This window comes from Zosterops lateralis, assembly GCF_965231275.1.
Source record: "Zosterops lateralis genome assembly, chromosome: 3".
NCBI classification, from domain to species: Eukaryota; Metazoa; Chordata; class Aves; order Passeriformes; family Zosteropidae; genus Zosterops; species Zosterops lateralis.
In genome coordinates, this window is record NC_139764.1 from 94,859,371 (window position 1) to 94,878,562 (window position 19,192).

General features: G+C 35.7%; 1 protein-coding gene and 1 long non-coding RNA gene across 2 annotated transcripts in view; one reads left to right on the forward strand and one right to left on the reverse strand.

Moving 5' to 3' along the window:
• Positions 1-19,192, forward strand: part of SNTG2 (syntrophin gamma 2) — a gene marked incomplete at its 3' end in the record, with an annotated part of 217,993 nt that overhangs the window by 83,760 nt on the left and 115,041 nt on the right. The window contains exon 2 of the mRNA XM_083857755.1: positions 11,534-11,671. Coding sequence (XP_083713881.1) covers positions 11,534-11,671 — 138 coding nt within the window. The remainder of the gene's footprint in view (positions 1-11,533; positions 11,672-19,192) is intronic.
• LOC310907498 overlaps positions 1-19,192 on the reverse strand; it is a 245,642-nt gene that overhangs the window by 38,984 nt on the left and 187,466 nt on the right. The gene's annotated exons all lie outside the window — the stretch shown is intronic.

Sequence of the window (19,192 nt, forward strand, 5' to 3'; positions counted from 1 at the left end):
TCCTGCAAAAGATAGAGGTGCTTGTCAGTGGGCAGCTTCTGTGTCTTAAATATACAATTTTTAGAAATCACTTTTTAAAATTTTCTTTAATTTTTATCTTTTCACCTTTATTACTGTTAATTCCTCTTACTATTTTATGTTCTTATTTTAATCTTCTCTTCCTCTTCCCCATCTATTCTCCTGTCTTTTCACATCCATACCTCTACTCCTGCTTTCTTTCACAAAATACAATCATGTTTCTTACCCTGCAAATTTGACTTGTATACTTGCATAAAAGTGTGAAACTGTTGATAGTGGATTTAAAGTCATGTACCTTTTCTGAACATAGACCTTTCATAAATATGCTTCAAATATACACAACAAAGGCATTTATATTCTCAGTGTCTCATCGCCCAAATACTTGTGCACTCATGGATGTTACTTCCTTCAGCCTTTCCACTGTGAAATACCTCTAGGATAACCTGACAGTAGTTCTGCCATGGTACTGGTATGACTTCATGATGCTGTTGATGTTGTCTGGAAAGTAACAATTAAAATTTCTGCTTTCTCTTCCTTTAACTGTCAGGGGTTTGTCTGTTTCCAAGTCTGTTTTACTTCTTTGGTTCCATGTTCTGAAATTAAAATAAATCCCCTCAGTCCCATCCTTTCCTCCTGCTGTTTTTCAGTGATAGGAGTTTGTATTGTTCTGGTGAATACCTTTCTGAACAGGAGGGTTATCTTAAGATTTCCTGAAGTTCTTGAGTTAAAAATTCTGGTGTTACTTTACCACCTGCCTTCTATTTAATGCTCTGCCTTGCTAAGCAGTGATTGCTGCTTACTGTATGCAGGAGCTCTCTTTTCCTCACTGGCTGCTGTTGCAACCTGTGCTCAGAGAAGCTGTTGCTCCTCTCCCTCAGTTGCCTGCTCCCCCTACGAGTCCAGTCAGAGCTCATTCAGTGACCCTTGCCATGGTCTGCAGTGGATGATACAGATCAGCTTTACCCCCAGTCTGTGGGGATGAGACTTCCATGTAGTGTCAGTCAAGTAGTGTGGCAGTCCAGTGCTCGTGACTAACAGCATCAAGGGACAGATGACACTGGAGACATGATTATGGATAAAATTAAATTCTGCTGCAGATTTATTACTCAGAAATACGGATTTTTGGCAACATTTTATCAAAACCCTAAAAATGTCCAGCTCTTTTGTCAAGCATCTTACTTTTGAATCCTTTTTACTCAGAAATGTTTGATTGTTTCCTATATAATTTCCTTTCCTAATTTTATTTTCCTTCTGTGATACATGCATCCAAATGTGTAAGTGCATCTCCTTCAGCTCAAGTCAAATAGTTACAGGGCCTGTGTGTCAGTCATTGGCATGAACTGGTTGTCAATCAGCAAATTATTGAAGCTGAGAAAGATATGGAACAAGTTTTATATGGAGCTGCCAAAATCAGACTTAGCATCAGTTCCAGATTTTTTTTTCTTAGTACTGATCTTCTTGTCTTGATGCTAATGAGACTAGATTGTATATGCCTTAAAAATAGGAGTTTCTTTGAATTCTAGGCAAACATTCATTGGTCCCAGACCATGTGGTTTTTTTTTTTGTTGTTTTTTTTTTTGTTTTTTTTTTTTTTAATGAGAGCTGAATCTGTATCTCCACTTGCTACTTACATGTTTTCTTGCTTTTGAAAAGTGTTTTAGAATACATATTCTCCATCTTAAGAAATCTTCTGAAGTCTGAATTCATATAAATCATTGAATTTTCAATACTTAATTACCTGCAGTTTTTCTTCAATTACTAGGTATTGCAAAAATCCTTTAGCATTCCTAGGTTTCCTGTTTGTTTTCTGCTATTTTCTTTATATACATCCAGTTTCTGAAGGATGACTGCTTAAGATCTTGAAACTGGTTATTTATTATTATTTTGTTCTTCTTGTTGTTTTTGCTTCATTTTTGTCTTCTGCAGAAAGCTTTAGTACATTTTTCCTAGCTGGACCTGTTTTCTTTTTCACCCTATTCAGAAATTAAGCAGTTACATATGGCTTTCTTATTGGTTTTGGCAGAGTAACACAACAGTTTAATAGGACAGAAAAAAAAAAAACAAAACCCACCAACATTTTTATGGAAAAGCTTGAAAAAGAGTGAATGTAGTGGACCTGTATGAGTCAAAAAGGGAAGGATAGTAAGAGCAGGATGAATCAAAATCTGGTAGTCTATTAAAAAAAAAAAAAAAAAAAAAAAAAGTGATGCCTTTATATTGCTCTTACTTGGCTATTCTAGGTTAAGAAAATGGATAAGGTGTTTTTATTATGCTCTTAGTTTTTTGACTGCCTTTTAATATAACAACAGGAATATTTATTAATCAGCTGAAGCTCCATAGGGTAAGATTCATGTTATCAGCAATAGAAATAATCACATTAATTTTCTGATAATCTTTTTCTTAAATAATCTCTGAAGAGAATGTTGTGGGGTTTTTCCAGCTATTACTAAGTGGTTTAGCTTGAAGTGTGAAATCTATGCTTTCTTGTTGGACTGGTAGGAAACTGCTGTAAGCACAGGAGCAACTTTATATTCTAAGGTTTTATATTCTTAAGCCATTTACTTAAAGATATTATCTAAATCAAAATAAAACTAGGCAATTTTTCTAATAGTTTGAGCCCTGACAATTTTCTGGGTAAGAATTTATATTAGAACACTTAACCATGTGTCTCTATTAGCATTTGTTAGAGTTTAAGAAGGCAGTTTCTATTCTGACATGACATTCTGGAAAGTTAATTTTTCAAATGTGCAATACAGACTTCAAATATTTGTGTCTGATGTTTTGAGAGGTGCATGAGGATGACAACAATCAATCATATCTAATTAGCTCATGATGTACTGAGCATGCAGTAATTACACAAGATATCAGTACTTACTGATTAAGATCACAGATATTGTGAACCAGCCATTAATCACTTTTCTTGCAAGATTAATGTAATTTACAGATATGTATTCCTAAGGCTATTTTTGACTATTGAATAGGTTGTGATGTAAGCAACAAAATAGACTTTTAAATTTTGTATATTGAAAGCGTCTTTTCAAACTTCTGTTACCTTGAGTATTGCCCTTGAAAGTTTAGGAAAAACTGTTCTGAAAGAAAATTTCTAACAACAGAAGGCTGGTAGAGAGTGATATTGTCATGCTGCAGTTAAAATCTTCTAAAAACTTGTAACACCTTTTACAATTGAGTATATTGAAATGTCAATCCATAATATTGTTATTAATAAATACAGATGTAAAAAAAAATCTTTATCAAAACAGTACTATTGAAGGTACATATTTCAGATATAGTCAATGCTTTTGGGAAAAATTCATTCAAAGATTTTCCTAAATACCTAGTTTTGACCCTCTTTATTTCCGATGCTGATTCTTATCAAATAGTGCATTTAAAATTTACAGTACATTGTAATTCAGTATCTTTAGTCTTAATTGATTTGCACAAGAATCAGTGGTGTACATCAGATAATAATCCACTGGCTTTGGTGTGAATTGTGAATCACCTTTTTGAAAGGAGTTATCAGAAATTTGTGATTTTCTTCACTGAGAACGATTGTGAACATTATGAAATTGAGTTACAGCTCTAATAAAAATTCATGATCTGCTATCAGTCTTGAAAAATGGTATGACAAACATAAGTAGTCTTACTAGCTTCTTACTGAGGCTATAAAGCTGTTGTGTTTTTTTTTCCTGTGCGTTTGTCTTGTGGGCTTGCTTATTGTGAATAGGAGCTGAAAGAAGCTGTGTGTTTTCCAAGTACATCATAGAAGTTGGGTAGCTATTAGAACAGTTTGATTGTATTTTATTCTATTTTAAAAGGTGGGGGTTTTGATTATTTTGTGAAAAACTAAAAATAATTCAGTGTTAAAAATTAACATTGACAGTTTCTTTCCAGCTGAAATGAAATTCAGACTTAACATGGTTTTATCTTAATTTGAAATATTTCTCTTCAGACAGGAGCAGTAGTGTAAGAGCTGGACCACTGGGGCAGCTTCCAATTTCATCATCTGCAGCAGTGCTGGTGTTGGTGCTGTTTCCCAGCTGCAGGACTTCTCCTTTGGGAAGGGAGGCAAAAGCAGCTGCTGGTGGACTACATGTGGGGCTTCATGTGGAGGGTGTGAAAGGGGGGTGGTGGCTCCTGCCAAGACTGTGGGTCTGTCCTGGCCTCTGGACTCTGAGAGTGGGTGGGCAGGACTGCTGGGCCTAATGGATTAATGGACTGCTGAGCTGAATAGCAGGGGCATTGCAACATCCTTCTGTACATGGGAATTGGATACTGCTGAGAGTGGGCAGTAGCAGAGCAGAAAGATACCTGATACTGCTCTTATCAAGATATTGCTAGTTTGTTGCCATAACCTCCATCTAGATGGGTGGGTGGACAGTTGCTTTGATGCTCAGACTGGGGGTAGTGGTTAGTGTGGAATCCTCTATGTGGATTCCTGTGGCAAGTGGTGTTCTTCAGATGTCTATCCTGTGACCCAGGATAGACATCTTATTTAACATTTTTGTCAGTCACCTGGAAGAGGTACTGACTGCACCCTCCAGTTTGGGTCATCAGGAAACCTGAAAACCAAGCCCTCTGTGCTTCATACTTTTCCAGATCCCTTCCTATATGTGATGGTAAAATTATGTTTTCTCTCCTAATACAGGAGTCTTGAACTACTCTTCTGAGATATGGGACAAATCCGCAACATTTTTCAAGATGCTTCTTCTGACTTATTCACAAAAACCCTCACCCTCATAGCATCAGGGAACCATAACCTATCCTCCTAATAGTCTATTTAATGGCTTTATTGTCATTATAGTTAGAATTTCTTAAAGGAAGGAGTACTGAGGTTTAGTGGTTTTGTCTCTGCATTTGTGAAACTGGGTCATTAGATGTAAAAGTTGTAGTAAGTTAAAGCTGAGAATAAGGACAGCTCCATGTGTAATTACAGGAAAAAACATACTCTGTAAGGGAGCTCTGTATGACTGATTTTAGCAAGTTATAATTGATTTCTGTCAGCTTTTAGTTTTACTGAATGGTTCTTTGTGTGTTTGTGATGCTAATGGAATCATTGATTCTCTGTGTTCCACAGATGTGTTACTGCTCTCACTCTCTACTGCCTTATCCATGTTGGTCCATTGAAAAGTGTGTACTTGTGTTCTTATTCAAGGCCCCTTAAGCCTGAAATTATCTTTTCATCATGAAAGACATGGGCACATTTCTTCTTGGAGTACAATTATCTTTCAGATTCAGTACTATGAAAATTAGGAGTATTTACAAAGTTTGTTGTAAATGTCACTCATCCATTATCAAAACCCCTAAGTGATAAACTTCTTCAGGCCTCAGTAGTTATTTTTCACCCATCCCATGGCAGTTGCAAGTTGTTCAGTCCAGGTGTCCTTGTAAAGCCAGTCAGGTTTTCTCTTGGATTCAGGCGTTTATTAATATGCAAGAAGTCACATAATTTTGAATATTAGTGTGAAACAGATCTAAAGGAGATTTTCTTTTCTGGGATTTTGCCCTGTGAGAGGATTACTGACACCATTTGAGGAGATGTTTGTTCAGTGTTCACTCAGAATCCCTTAGCAATGGATGTCCATAATTTATCCAAGCAATCTGTTCAAGGACTTCCATTTCCTCATAACCGGAATATATTCAAAGGAGGAGCTTTCTGAATTATTTTCTTTCCTGATTGCTCTATTTGTAATAGATTTTGAGGTACTTAAAACTGCCACAATGTTCTTGTATATACAGTCTTGAAATTAAATAATCTGAATTTATCTTGAATTACTTACACATCCTATTTTACAGATCTCTGACCACTTCTAATATTTTTGTTTCTCTCATGACGCTTTTCAGCTCATTACCTCTTTGATGTAGTGTAGCTGTGAAACAACACATACATAATACTGTAAAAAATAAAACAATATACTAAGATGTATTAAATGCAACACTGGTGATAGATTACTTCATGGGTCTGAAATTTTGCTCCCTCACACTCAGCAGTGTTTAAGGAACCTTCTCTACTACCCAACGAAATAACTACACTTTTATTTGTACTTTTAGGTACTGTCTTGTAAGATTGAGAAAAAAAAAAATCAGTGGAAAAGAATTGAAGAAAGCATATGTTTGCCTTTATTACAACAACAAAATATTGATGCTCCTATTTTTCTGCCAATCCTCAGTACTACATGTCTGTTTCCATTCTTTAACACATGGTGAAGAATGGCTTTTCTCCTTCCATACAGATGGCTGTTCTTCCTATAGTGTAACGCCTTGCACTTTTTTTTTCCCTTTAGATTTCATCCCATTTAAAATCTTTTTATGTTAGTCAAGGATATGGTAAATTTGAATTTCTCTGAGAAAATATATTTTCTTTTGATCATGATAGGAAATGTGGTGTACAAAACATCAAACCAGTTGTGACAGAGAGAATAGATGTGAGCCTGCTGTAACTTGGTGCTCAGGACACTATGTAGGGCTGCCTGAAGTTCTCTTTCTTCCTAATCTTAAATGATGTACAATAAAAATAAGTTACTCTAGTTGTTATGTGTCCTCAGCAGGTGTTCCAACCATAAGTATACCTCAGATATGTAATTTCAATTAAGTCAATTTCATTTTAAGAAATTAAAATGGGTTAGAGAATTTTTTCTCTAGACCTGTGAGGTGTAAGTGTTGCTGATAAATACTAATCTAGAAATATAATGTGGCATTTCAGTGGGAAGATAATGTTCAAATATAGTGCTTAAAGAATTTTATTTATGAATAAAGGTCATTTATGAATGAATTTTAGCAGATAAAAATTGAACTGCAATGCCCTTGAAGCTATGGATCTATTTATTAAGGACTAAGATCAGCAAATGGCATTTTCTACTGAAGAACCGATATAACTCAATGCAGAGGAATTTTTTTGCAAGCTATTTCAAAATAAAGCTTACAACAGTGAAGACAAGTATTTTATAGTAAGAATGAAGTTTGTTGTAGGGATGTCTACCTTGAAACATAATTTGCAGCTGTGAGTTTTAGACTGCAGATACAGCACATAGAGTCATGTTACTTTGAATAGGGTCCCAAAACATTATGCTGAACAGGGAGTGCTTTAAAGCAAGTACGCTGGCTAGGGACCTTCTTAAGTAGTCAACAATAAAAATGATAAAAGGATTCCTCTACCATTCTAGCTCCCTCTAGAGAGGAATGTTTTCTGTGGTATTGACAGTTTTTGAGCTGGTTTGAGAAAGTAGGTTTCAGTGTTTTTGGTTTTTTTTAAAGACAGAGCAGCGTCTATGCTTTCTTAAAAGTCACAGCTATTGTGATGCTTGTACTGCTGATCTTCTTTACTCTTCCTCCTACCATATAGTGAACATGCACATGAACACCCACACACTCCTCTTACTGAAGTCAGTGTCTAGAAAACAGTCAGAGATATGAAAATCAACATTTAATTTCTTCTTCTGCCCAAGTGAATTTAAATTTTTATTCCCTACCTCTCACTGTAAGCACTGAAATCCTATTGAGATGCAACTCCCTATGAACTTTCTGCAAGCTTTTTATTGCACAACATATGATCTCTAACATTACTATATCATTTTGGAGAGTTATTTTGACTTTTCAGCCCTCAGCTTTTGATATCAGTTACCTAGAATGGCTACTGTATAGGCACTTTTCAAATGAGAAATCGAGATGAACATAGCTAGTTAAATGTGAGATATGCATAGATATGCAAAGACTAAGTTCTCATTTAAAGGTCCTTGTTTGAAGAAACCCTTTGTCTGGACTGGGATTTGCTCACTAGAGTTGTGTGCCATCTCTTTAACACAAAGAGAGAACAAGGGAATGTGCTGAACTTTGATTCAAAGCCATTTATAATGGTCTAAAAAAAGCTGACTTGAAAGGCTGAGAGAAATCCAGATTAACCTTATTGATTCTGAAAGCAAATAAGGTATTGCTGCGCCTCATCTTGGATCACATCAGGAGTTAGAGGAAGTGTAACGTAGGTGTTGGATTTTAATAGTAATAGATGAACTTCTGTTGGACTTCAGTTGAAATAGTGTGATGGAAGTTGCTAAACTATCTAATAGATCAATCTGCATATTTCATTTGTTACCTGATCATCTGTTACAAATGACAGTTTGGAGGTTTTTTCATTGTGTTTCTTCTAAACATATTGTCCTAGGGTGACTTTATGACGTTTGTATCCCCAATCATCTGGTTTTTTTATGCTGGATATTAAGTTCTGCACCTTTAAGACTTGTTCCAAGAGTGAAGGGGGGAAAGAAGAAGCACTGAGTTTGTTGTTATCAGTGACTGCACTTCCTCCCCCACATCTCTCTCTTCACACAGACTCTGTTGTCTGCAGCACGGACATGTCTCTCTCACGGTCTTTTGCTTTTAATTAGTTGTTTTAGCTAGCTGAGGCAGAGAAGTTCCCTGGACTGTGGCTTTTCTTTTCTTGGAACTGATCAACCTGCTCTGGACTAAAAACCCAGAAGAGCACTGGGAGCTCACACTTGTGGCCCACCAGGGCTGGGATGGTGCATTTTCCAGCACAGGAGGGACTGATAAGAGACTGAGTGAGCCAAGCTGCCCCCCATGACACGGACTTTCTGAATTTGCCATCTCTCTTCAGAAGACCGAGAAGTTTTATTGTTTAACATTATTCATTTTTTTTTTGCCTGTGAGCACTTTTTTTGTTAAATAAACAGTTTTTTTCCACTTTTCTCAAAGGAAATCTTTTCTGAAACTAGTAGGGGGAGGGGCCACTTGAATTTGCTTTTCTAGAGGAACTCCATTTGGAGGTTTCCTCCCAAACTTTGCTGTAAATCAGGACACGTATGTAACAATTTCTAGCCAGAGAGTTGTTCTGGGTGTAAGCTGTATAAAGAGTGCTTCAGAGCTCTGTTCTTCCAGTGTTTCTGTAAAGCATTTTCTGGTACACAGCAAAAGTAACAGTGGTTACCAGTCCAGGTGGGACAGTGATCCACAACATCTGAACAACAGTAAAATTCAGGGACAGTGTAAAGGCTGTAGTCCTATTGTTTGGAAATACTTCCTGCTGGCAGCTTGGCTTTTAGGCAGATGGTACTGGCATAGTTTTCATATGTTTTCATTCACAAAAATGTATTGATAAGACATTCACACATGCTGAAAATGTGAAAAGACTCAAAATCTTGGAAAAATAAAATGTTGGATTCCAAACAAGTGGGAATGATTAAGGCTTTATACCATAACTGAACTTTGTTTCCCTTAGATGTAACCAGCAAATACTGAATAGATTTGCCTTCCCACAATTAGACACTTATATTTGAGTTTTATTTATATTTACCTTTTAACTCAAAGTAGAGAGCTATGACTCACTTGTTCCCTTCTAGATAGATGTATAAAAGAGATCAGATAGAATCATGTTTCAGAGGTGTCTGTTGCTCACCACTGCCTGGACAGCTTCGAAACAGCTGTCTTAGATGTGGGCTTCTCTTACAAAAAGAAGCCGAGAGAATTGGGGTTTTTCAATCAGGGAAAGAAAAGGTTTCAGGAAGAACTTTAGAGCAGCCTGCCAGTATCTAAAGGGCACCTTCAAGAAAGCCAGAGAGGGACTTTGTACAAGGGTATGTAGTAATGGGACAGGGCAGAATAGCTTTAGACTGAAAGAGCATAGGTTTAAGTTGCATTTTAGAAAGATATTGTTCCCTATGAGGGCAGTGAGGCACTGGAACAAATTGATCAGAGCAGTTGTGAATGTCCCATTCCTGGAACTGTTCAAGGCCAGGTTGGACAGGGCTTTGAGCAATCTGGTTTAGGGGAAAGTGTTGTTCCAAGATGCTGGAAGTAGATGATCCTTAAGGACCCTCCCAACCCAAGTTGTTCTGTGATTTCTGCACTGTAGACCTTTTTTGACATCCTTTAGAAGTTGAAGATACCTACATGTGGATGTCTACTGACACGACCAATGTTTGAATCTCATTATAAACATGGAGATCTGGTCGTGCCTCCAGCTAGAAAAGGACCTGGGTATCCTAAAAAGCCTATGTCAGCTTTACATGCTCAGAGGTCTTAATATATCTCAATATCTTAAATGGCAGAAATTACCTAAATGGGGACGATTGCTTTGAGCCCAGAGATAGCCCAGCTACATGAACAGTTCACCTGAGCAACTGCTCTCTATATAATTCAGAATAAATTTAATTGTTGTCTAGGCTCCATTTGCTATTCCTGTTGTAAGGGAGATTTTGACACTCTGTTGCAGCACAGAGCTACACGAAATTTAAGTGCCTTAAGCTTAGGCTGATCCTGTTTTTAAAGACCAAAAGGTTTTATTAACAATCACCACAGACTTTTCTCCCTAATTTTATAGAAATGGAAGTATTATGAAGCTAATTTTTTAATGTTTAATTTTATTTTAAAATCTCTCAAGTTTTCATTCAGTGCACAGGACATGTTTCTTCTTTAAATCCATTACTCTTGTTTATACAGTCTACCATTTAAGAAAACATAGATGAACAACTTGATATTAAATATTCTTTTAGAAACAAATACTGCAGCTAAAACTTAAATCTTGCTCTATTTTTCTTCACTTGCATAACATGCAGTGCTGTGATGATACTGTAATATACCTTATAAATTAATAGGCAAATAGCACTTTTAAGTATGAACACTCATTTTGGAACAGGTGGGGTTTTTTTTCTCCTGTGCAGTGAATGTAAAGATCTGAAATTTGATTTGTCTGCATATTTTAACAAATAGCTGTAAGCAGTTCTTATACCACAGGTTTTGTTTAAGGAAATTTCTGGCTGAATGTTAGTGGGAAATTTAAGTGAATAAACCAGAAATTAAAATAAAGTTTATTTTCTACTACTTATGGAGAAAACATTGTTTATACCAAAGAGTTGATTCTCCTATGGAGCTTACTAGTTATTAGTCCAGTGATAATGTAACTTAAGATATCTTAAGATATGTTCATCTTATCCTAAACAAAATATATTCTGTAACAACTGGGTTTAATTGCAAGTTTTACAGTGTGAAAACATAGTTTTCTACTGTGACAGAACTCAGTATTTTAATGGCAACTTTTATGAAGGGTACTGGTTTTTTTTTCTGACAGAATGGAATGAACAAGACAGAACAATATTTCACTTCCCCACATCTTGACAAAAATGGAAAAAGTGTTCATATACATTTAAACTTACCTATCTGTTTCTAAGACATTTTAATAAGTCTTTGTATAAATGAAGTCAAATAGGACATCATTAATTGGCAGCACTTCTTTGTGGAAAAGTACAATGGAGAAATTTTTGTAATTTTTTTTTACTCTGTGCATATTAATGTCTACTTCAAAGACCACTTAGCCTGTATTTTTCAGTACAAAAGAGGCTTTTTATGTCTAATCCATTTGAAGACTGAAAAGCAGACCAGTTTTCCACTTTCTGTAAATATTGCTAATTTGTATGCTTTTTATTTATTGAATGGAATAGAGCTTGTTCTTCGCCATTGTGAAATGTTCATATTCCTAAATTTTTGTGTATGCCTTTCTTTTTTCCAGACTAAAACTGGTATTGCATTGTTATATGATGAAGTATCTGAAAATGCTTATGACATCCGACTGAAGCTTACAAAAGAGGTATTAACAATTCAAAAACAAGATGTCATCTGTGTTAGTGGAAGTGATCACAGTGCAAATGTAAGTGCTTCTATATCTCTGTGCTTTTGACTGTGCACTGTAATGTCTTCTGTGAGGTCGCCTTATCATGTTGGAGTGCAAGAGATTTTATTGGGTAGTGGAAATACAAGTAATTATCAGTTGCTGGGTCTTCTGTGCCCACCTACATTCATAAGTGTAAAAACGGCATTTTTGACCAGTGCTATACATATTTATTATGACATTTATAATCTTACAGAAGCAAAAACATCTATAAATAACAAAACTAAATCATCCTTCCACCAAACATTGCTGGGCCATTAAATTAAGGGAGAAAAGAAAAAACTATTTCCCAGTGAAAGCATTTGAAGAGTAAACTGATACACCACAGTTTTCTTCATTTGTGTATCAGACAGGATGTCTGTTCAAGGGCATTGAGCTGACTGAGAGAACACTTGACTGGCACTTATTTCATTGTAATTCTCTTGGAGGCACAGATGGAGCTTAATCATTGCCAGCATGTATGTGGGGCCTTTTTAAACCAAAATTCAGTTATGCTGCATTTTCAAAGCCTGTGGTGTCTCTAAGCTATAGAGGAATTTTCTGTGTGACCATTTGGTAATGTCACTAGGTAAACTGGTGGTATTTTGCATAAGTGGTATTGCAATGGTGTCTAGGTTGTCAACATCCCTAAGTAATGTATTTCATTTCCTCATATAAACAGTGAAACAATGTTCTTGAATTTGGAATACATATACTTAATTTAAGTGAGTAAAATCAATTTCATGAACTTTGCTGGTGTTTCTTAGAGTGCACAGTTCATGGCAGCCTCCTCAGAGGGGGCCAAGGGAGAGTGTTTCTGTCTGCTTGCTGTATTGCATGTGTCATGTAAACTTAAAATCTGGAACTTGGGGACATCAAATGGGTTTGCGATATTCTGCTAACAATTAGAAGCAAAAAAGCCTAATGGGTGTCTGTGTGTGTATATGTATGTTAGAGAGTCTGCCTCTATAATATGTAAATATTTCACTCTTGCTGCAGTAAGTAAGTATAAAATGTTTAATATCACACATAAAATAATTTGAAATAGCTTTTAGCAGTTCAAAACATTATGTACTTGTCCATGGAATTCTGTGGAACATGACTTGCTCTTTAAAATGTTTAAAAAGGTTGATTGGTGACAGGCATGTCCACTTCTGGTTGGTTTGCTGAGATAAGTATAAGCCTCATTCACCAGCTTCGCATATACTTTCTGCTTCACTGAGAAGCATGAGAAAACACAGCTTTTGGGTTTTTTTTTACCAGGCATTGCTGTTAATGCTGATAAGTTGTATGCAAACTAGTTGCAAGAGTCATAGTAAAATATAATGAGACTTCAGTATATAGTGACTGTGCACATAATTATACATGACTGCTATGGATTCAATAGTGTTTAAATACCTCGTGTATGAATCTCATAGAAAAAGAATCAAAATTCTATCCTACACAGTCCTAGGTTACTTCTTGATTGAATCAACACAAGCTAGTTGAATCTGAGAATATACTATATCAGATCTCTATATGTGTTGATCAACACCCAAAATACAGCAGGACACCCCTCACCTGACATTCTCAAACTCCAGCCTAAAGCAGTACAAAAACCCACCCTGAACAACCCAAGTCTGCCTCTTCCTTTTAGTATCAAGATTTGGGTTGATTTTGATGCCTTTTACTCCTACCTTTTATGGGTAGCCTAAACAGTATCTCCTGATGGAAGGGTAGGGAGACAACCTTTGATAATATTTAAGGAATTGAATTTTGAAATAAATTCTGGAAAGTAATAGACCTTGCAGAGGAGACATAGCTGGGATATGCAGCCACTGCATACAAAATGAGTCCAAGTTCCTTGGTTGTATTTCATCACCAGTCGTGATCACAGTAATGGGTAGAGCCTAGAAAGAAGTGCTTTGCAGGACTGTGACAAAGAAAGACAGTTTTTCTTGATTGTAGATGTAATGGTACTTGTGTAAAAGTAAGCAATTTCAAGTATAATTCAGATGATAATTTAGGTTAGAGTTGCAAAGTATTACATGGCTCTAGGTATGGACACTCATTCGGAAGAGATTTCTCCTACCTCACATACTGTTGAGAAATTAGAGTGAGGAGTCCTGCTGAGCTGCCCTTTCCTGGAAAACATTGTTAATATTATCCTTATTTTCCCTAAGTTTTCTTACTGAAGACTCTGAAAACTAAATTTTAAGGGTGTGATCTGTTTTTCTGTGTCTTTTACAAGATCTCCCAGGTCCCTTTCTGTAAGTGTTATCTGCAGTCCTCACAGGATTCTGTTGTCAGACTCTAATGAGAAAAATGATTAGTCTGTCTTTGTGGCCATATTCACTTTTCCTGCATTATACTTTGAACCAAATAAAAACTTCTGGACAATTAACATTTAATATGAATGCAAATTGAGTGTAACATGGAGATAAACACTGGGGTTTTTTACTTTGGATAAAGTTTTAGTACATAGGAGCTCAAAAGCAGAATTTGAAATCAGGCTGAAATAGCTGGTAGTTCTCTGGCACTGAGTTTGGTAAGTTTTACAATTACAGTTACATGACAGAAATTGCAGAGATAAATGCTTTATATTTCAACTGGTTAAAGAGAATAGTTTTCATCCCTGTTCTGTATGATTCAAAACATTAATAGAAAAGTGTAACCTGAAAGTCAATGCTATAGCGGTCATAAACGATCACATTGTCTAACTGATTTATTCTCCTTTCTCTGTACTTTTTCATTCTCAGGTACTCGTAGTTAATCTTTATTTTACACATGGACATTCATCAAACTAGTCCTTTTGCAACAAAAATAGAAAAAACTTTTCTATTCTTTTCGTACTCACCTCAAATGCATGAGAGAGGAAAACTTAGTGTAGGACGACTTTTCCTTTTAGGTGGGATATTTGAATGGAAAATTATTGAAAGCAAAAGTTCTCTTTCTACTTGTGGTAACACTTTTTTCTTCAACCACTTACATGGGACAGCATTTGTGGGATGCATTTGCTTCCAGGCTCCCTTTTACTGACAGGTTCATTAATCCTGAGGAGCACCGAGGACGGGATTTGCAGCTGTGCACATTTAGCTCTGCTAGTCTGGTGTATTTCTGAATGCTACACTGAGGACTGGCAAAGACATCAGTGATCACTAAACCTATTGTGATGAGTTGGACTTTCAGCAATAGAGATTATACCCAAGGATAAAAGACTCTTACTACAGAATACCTTTTACTACTATCATGTAGGTCTAGTCCTGTTTCATATTTTGTAATCTGCCATTCATTTAAGTGCTACTTTTAAGCATTGAGAAAGCTTTACCTTTGATGAGAAATTTTATACTTGGCTTACTGTAATTTAATGGCAGTTCAGCCCATTTCACTTCTTCTTCAATCTTGGACTTGGATGAGAGAGTAATGAGAGAAAAACATGTTTTTCTATATACACCTTGAATTTTGAAATTCAAGGTGTACATAAAAAATAATAATGTAAAATCAGCAGCTTTTTTTTTGGTATTCAATTTTTTCACAGTAGACAAGCTGTTTTTAAGTAACTCTAAAATCTTTCTGGATTTGGAGCTAATTAGGGAAGTAATATTTTGCTGTGCATTTTTACATAATATTACATAATTGTATATAACTATTTATAAATATTTGTATAATTTATACTTATGTGCTAAACATGCAATCATTCCATAAAGTCACATTTCAGATCATCAGATGTGGCAAATTCTAGTGTTCTAAGCAAGCCATCATGACTTGGTGTTACGTTTGGGATGTTCAGATTCTGAGAATAAAGAATGTATGGGTGCATCAGAGTCACAAGTGGTGGAGTTGTCCTCTGTGATGAAAGAACTACCTGGATGAAAACAGCTGAACTTCAACTTCAGTAAGGCTTTTGACATTGTCTCTTACAGTATCCTCATAGGCAGGTAACCAAGCACGGGAACAGATTGCCCGGAGAGGTTGTGGAGTCTCTGTCACTGGAGATATTCAAGAAAGTCTGAACACGATCCTGTGCCACATGCTCTAGGATGACCCTGCTTGAGCAGGGAGGTTGGACCAGATGACACACTATGGTTCCTTCCAAACTCATTCTGTGACTCTTTCTGTGATTCTCTGAATTGGTGCACGCTAATAGAATCCAAGCACAAAAGTATTGACAGAAATGGTGAATTGAAAATAAATAGACAGTTTTCCCTATCTGCCAAGTATTTTTATCAGAAGATATTTTTCTCCCCAGATTTAAAATTTAACAATACTCACAGAAATAAATTAATTGTATGACAGACAGGGAGAGATCAATTTTAGTTAAAGGAGAAACAAGAAGGCATTAATTTTTAAGCTTTATGCTTCATGAAGGTACTATTGTACTTTAACTCTTTCTCACTTTACCTGCTGAAAGTGATTTCTTACATACAGTACTTTGTCCTTAATATTCTTTGGTTTCCATCCTTCTCCTGTTGACAGTCCACAGTTTTATGCCTCTCCTCTTTTCATTTTCCTTCTTTTATTTTGTATTTTATTTTTGTAAGAAAAAGAACAGAAATCCATCTGGGTTTTTTTAATCCAAATTGGTTCTTCTCACAGAGCTGAATTGTCTCTGAATTGGTCAGGGGTCAGGCAAAGAGGTTTTGAATGCAGGCAGATGGCATTTTGATTGGAAGAAGACTCCTCAGAGGCTTATTTGAGTCTAATAGAATTGGTATAACAAAAACTTTTGCATGCTGGATACTCAATGTTCCAGCTTCATGAGCTGTGTCTTAGAATGAAGTAAAGTGGGAATAAGGAAGAAAAGCAGCAAGATCAGTTGTTTTGTTGATTAAAAAAATAGAAACAGTATCTGAAAATACTGTTTAAATCCCTGATGAGATTTCTATGGGTTTTTCTTTATAACTCAGATGCTAATAAGGACACAAAATAATGTTACTTTAGAAAACCTCTAGGGAACAGATCTGCAAAAAAAATCTAAAAGTTGTGGTGTTTTTTAACCCAAGGAAATGTCTGTCTCAAGAACTGCTAATATTTCAGTTTGCCGAGTTACTGTTCTACCATTGCTGGTGTGGTATTTTAGTCCAATTAAAAAAAAAATATATAATAATGAACAATTTCTATCTTTTTTCCCCTCCCCCCATCTTTTTTGAAGCATCAAGTGAATTATTAAGAGTCTTCCTTTTGAAACTAAGATCACTTGTATGGAGAAAATACATTATTTAACTGTTTGTTATTTGTTTTCCATGCTCTGGAAAGCTGACCTAGATACTTAGAAGATAGCTATCAAGTAATTCCGTAGGACCTTTATTGTGACAGTTCATATGCTTGTCTTGCTCCCACTCTGAGAGCAGATAGAAGTTTGCATCACAAAATAAATATGAGTATTTCTCAGCCTGACAAAAAACCTTTATTATTAAAGATAGAAAGAATAAGTAGCTTAAAAGAAAGTGTGATAAATAGAACAGAAGAATGCAAAGGACACTTTGAATATCCCTAAAAAATCTCTTCCTGAAATGTGGAAAGAGTCCAGCTAAGGGTGAGTACTCATACCAACAACATAAAAGAAAGGCATCACAACTTTGATAAGCCACACATATGTATAAATATGTGTCCTTTAATTGAAATTTCAATAAATCTATTACACTTCAAGCTATGACAATGTCAGGACTGGTAAATTGTAGCTTAGACATTGTGAGAGGCCTTGTAGCAGTTTAAAACTTTTAACAGTTAGGAGCAAACTGTTTGTGATAGAAGCATGAGGCTTTCCAGTATCAGTATTTGGGATATTGATGGATTCAACCTCTGTTGTTCATCTTCACTATAGTCAACCTGTGAAATGCTGTGCAAAGTTGAATGCAGATTGGCATTAGTCAGAGAAAAGCTGTATTCTGGCAGGGTTTAGCTATAATTTGTTGTTACGGGATGCCTTTTGAATTGAAAGTAATCAGCTATTTTTTAATGGAAAAAGTATTATCATATCTTGGCACAGGCCCCATATATACGTTATTAGTAACTCTGGAAATCCATATTTGTACATGACCTGCATTGGTGTAATTTGTATCTGAGAAGGGTTTGGGGTCTTTTCACACCACTTCCCAAAAAAGCTCCTGTCCCAAACTGAGTATTTGACAACTCGGTGGAGGAGCACCTGAGGATTATTTTGAAGTCATACTGAGACTGTGTTTCATTCAGATACATTATGATTCCTTCCCTCAGAGGAATAAAACACCATGGGCTTTGTCAGTCATCTTAACTAGACTAGATCATGTAAAATTTGTTTTGAAAGGGACCTCTTGAGGTTATCTAATTCAACCCACTGCTGAAAGTGGTGATAGCTTCCAAGTTGCTGAGGGCTTTGTTTCCATTCATGTTTAGAATATCTCCAGCTCTCTGGGCAGCTCTTGATACTTAATCATGTGAAGTTCTTTCCTATTGTTATACTCAGTTGGAATTGCCCTTGTTGCAGGTTGTGAATGTTGTCTCTAATGCTTTTTCTTTGTACACTTGTGAGAACAATTGTTTGGGGTTTTTTGTTGTTTTGCTTTTGCTTTTTTGTTGTATAATTCTCCCTTAGCTTGGCTAGCTTTGTAAATAAAATGAGTGACTTCATTTTTTTCCAAAAAACTCTACAGAAATTTGCAGAAAAAAAAATCCACTTTCTCCTTGAAAAAAAACCCAAAATAGCCCACAAAAACCCCCACAAAACCAAACAAAACCCACCAACCTTTATTTACAGTAATAATATAATGTAACATTTATAATAATATTATAATATAATAATATAATAATAAAAACTTATAAAAATGTTATTATATTTAATCTGCAGATGTCCCACATCATTTTTAGTACATGAAAAGATCTGCTTTTTATTTTATAGGAAGCTGAACGGCAACTGACATACATTAGTCAGTTTTTACTTCATTCTTCCTGTCTTTTTAGGAAGGGGTGAGGACCAGTGCAGTGCAAGTTAAGCTTCAAAACACTCCCATTAAAAATAATATTATGATTTTTGTTTACCTGTTCCTTATTACATCTTGCCTTCACTTCATGGAAGTGGAGAATAAGGCATCACATTACCATGGAGGACTACTTTATGTGTTTCCCTCTCTTTCTTGAAGTTTTCTTGACTTACATTTACATTGTCTCAATAATTTTTTCTACTTAATGGGTTATGCTGTCTTTTTAAACAATGCAACTGTTTCTGAAAATATAGAAGGATATTAAAAATTATCCAGACTTGGAACTAAAGTTTATACAAACACTCATGAATAAAAAGCTTTTTCCTGGAAACATTATAACCAACAGTATAGCAAATCCTACTTGTAAAAACGTTCTTTAATTCAGACGCCAGCCCCAGTATAGTTTTAAAGAAAAGCTGTTTCATTATTTTTCCATGCATTCTTTGGTTGTTTACCTGGTTAATTATAAGATGTTTATGGTTACAGTTCCCTGAGAGGACAGTATTAAGGACTTGTGGAACTGCAGACATGGCATATTCAGTCAGACTGCGGCTAACTGTGTGACATTTACATTTTCCTCATG